Raw genomic sequence first — 2,500 nt, 5'->3', positions numbered from 1 at the left:
AAATTTTTTACTACCAGTGGCCTGACCATCATAGGACACCTAACACGCTAGAAGGAGTAGTCAAATTCCAAACCACTATTAGGAGTAATTTCGAAGGGAAGGTAAATGCTTTTATTTTTCATTCCCTTCGAAAATACTGGCGAGTTCAGATTTGGCATGATTTTTACAGCTGAATGCATTTTATATGGTACCAGCACCAGTAGGGTCTCCAAGGGATTTTGCAAGGGGGCAGGGGCATTGGAGGAGGGGGATCTTGTGTCAGGTAACGAAAGGTGAAAGTGTGAGAAACAGGTGTCTTGCTGCAGATACAAAAATATATATATGTGTATTATTAATTATTTGCAGGGTTTGCTGTGTCACCATTCTTCAGCCCCTTACGCGCTGGCCTACACCAGTCACGGCATCATAGTTGGGGGCTGTGATAAGAAAATCGTCGCTTATGACAGGGATGGTCACTGCTCGCAGCAGTTCGACTTCAGCCGGGAAGAGGACGAAAATGAGTTCACCTGTGCTGTTTGCAGTCCCAGTGGCTTCTCTGTCATTTTTGGAAGTTTCAACAGGTAAACTCAAATGGTGGGGTTTTGGTGCTTTCGATCTGTCTGTTTATCTATCCGTTTACATGTCTGTCTGTTTGTCCACCCATCTATATGTCTGTTCAAAAGCAAGTGTTTAATAGTGAAACAACATTAAAAATGAAGTCATTAACTTTACATAGGCGTAGGAGTGGCTGTGTGGTAAGTAGCTTGCTTACCAGCCACATGGTCCCGGGTTCAGTCCCACTGCGTGGCACCTTGGGCAAGTGACTTCTACTATAGCCTCGGGCCGACCAAAGCCTTGTGAGTGGATTTGGTAGACGGAAACTGAAAGAAGCCCGTCGTATATATGTATATATATATGTATGTGTTTGTCCCCCCAACATCACTTGACAACCGATGCTGGTGTGTTTATGTCCCCGTAACTTAGCGGTTCAGCAAAAGAGACCGATAGAATAGGTACTAGGCTTCTAAAGAATAAGTCCTGGGGTCACTTTGCTCAACTAAAGGCGGTGCTCCAGCATGGCCACAGTCAAAAGACTGAAACAAGTAAAAGAGTAAAAGAGTAACCCCTTTGAGGCACTTGATGTTTTGGTATGTGTAACCAAAAAGACCCCAATTTTTTTTGTGTTGGGATTGAAATTGATGGGGGCATGTAGAAAACAAAGGATAAAGTGCCCAAAACTATTTTATTAGCATGTAAAATTATATGTTATGAAAGCAGGAGCGGCTGTGTGGTAAGTAGCTTGCTTACCAACCACATGGTTCCGGGTTCAGTCCCACTACGTGGCACCTTGGGAAAGTGTCTTCTATTATAGCCTCGGGCTTACACATACAATTCACTTTTGCCACTTGTGTGAACTGGAGAAACGTGAATTAAAGTGTCTTGCTGAAGGATGCAACGCTCTGCTTGGAATTGAACTCATGACTTCACGACTGAGAGACCAAAATTTCTAACCACTGAGACACGGTCCTTCCTTCAGTAGCTACACATTTTAACTTTCAGACAACATGTAAAATAAAATTATTAATTTTTATAATTAACCATTAACAAGTGCAAAAATAAATTGCATGGTTATTTTGGTAATTGGAAGCAAGAATTGGAGGGAACTGGCACAAAGATGCCTAGAAGTGGAGGGGTCGGCAAAAATACCAAACTCGCTGTCGTCCAGTCAGCTTTCATAATACACACACACACATATATCTATATATATATACGTAATATGTACAATACACACACACATATATACATAATACGTACACATATATGTACGTAATATGCATACACACATAGATATATGTAATACAAAAACATATACCTAATACACACATGTATGTAATACACACACATATACCTAATACACACACACACCTATACATATATATATACATAATATACGCACATATATATACATAATATACGTACATATATACATAATATACACACATATATACATAATACACATACATACATATATATACATACATATAGTTGTTTATTTGTTGTTCTATGGTTTTTGTTTTTCCAGGCTGAAGATCCTGAACTGGAACCCTCGGAAAGGGCTGTGGGAGGACCCCATCAACAAGATCATTCCGAACCTGTACACAATCACAGCCCTCAGCTGGAAGCCGGATGGCTCCCGGGTCCTTGTGGTAACGAATATTATGACAATGACTTTCCTGTGGTCCTTTTTTTTTTTTACTCCTCCTCCACCTCTTCCTCCTCATCATTATGATCATCATGTCTGTCATCATCTGTCATCACCACCACTACCATCGTCATCGTTGTTATCATCACTGGGTTCGTTGTCATCATCGTTATCATCTGTTACCACCACCCTCATCATCATCATCATCATCATCATAGTCATCATCATCATCATCTTCATCATCATCGTCACCATCACCACCACCACCACCGCTACCCTCATCATCATCATCGTCGTCGTCGTCATCAACATTATCAT

The 2,500-nt window shown here is 40.9% G+C and overlaps 1 protein-coding gene across 1 annotated transcript in view; it reads left to right on the top strand.

Moving 5' to 3' along the window:
* Window positions 1-2,500, top strand: part of LOC106873882 (intraflagellar transport protein 172 homolog) — a 94,584-nt gene that overhangs the window by 8,557 nt on the left and 83,527 nt on the right. Inside the window, exons 7-8 of the mRNA XM_052977743.1 lie at window positions 346-560; window positions 2,063-2,186. Of these exons, the coding sequence (XP_052833703.1) occupies window positions 346-560; window positions 2,063-2,186 (339 nt within the window). The remainder of the gene's footprint in view (window positions 1-345; window positions 561-2,062; window positions 2,187-2,500) is intronic.

The sequence above is a fragment of the Octopus bimaculoides genome, chromosome 28 (assembly GCF_001194135.2).
Source record: "Octopus bimaculoides isolate UCB-OBI-ISO-001 chromosome 28, ASM119413v2, whole genome shotgun sequence".
NCBI classification, from domain to species: Eukaryota; Metazoa; Mollusca; class Cephalopoda; order Octopoda; family Octopodidae; genus Octopus; species Octopus bimaculoides.
This window is presented reverse-complemented; position numbering and strand designations above follow the sequence as displayed.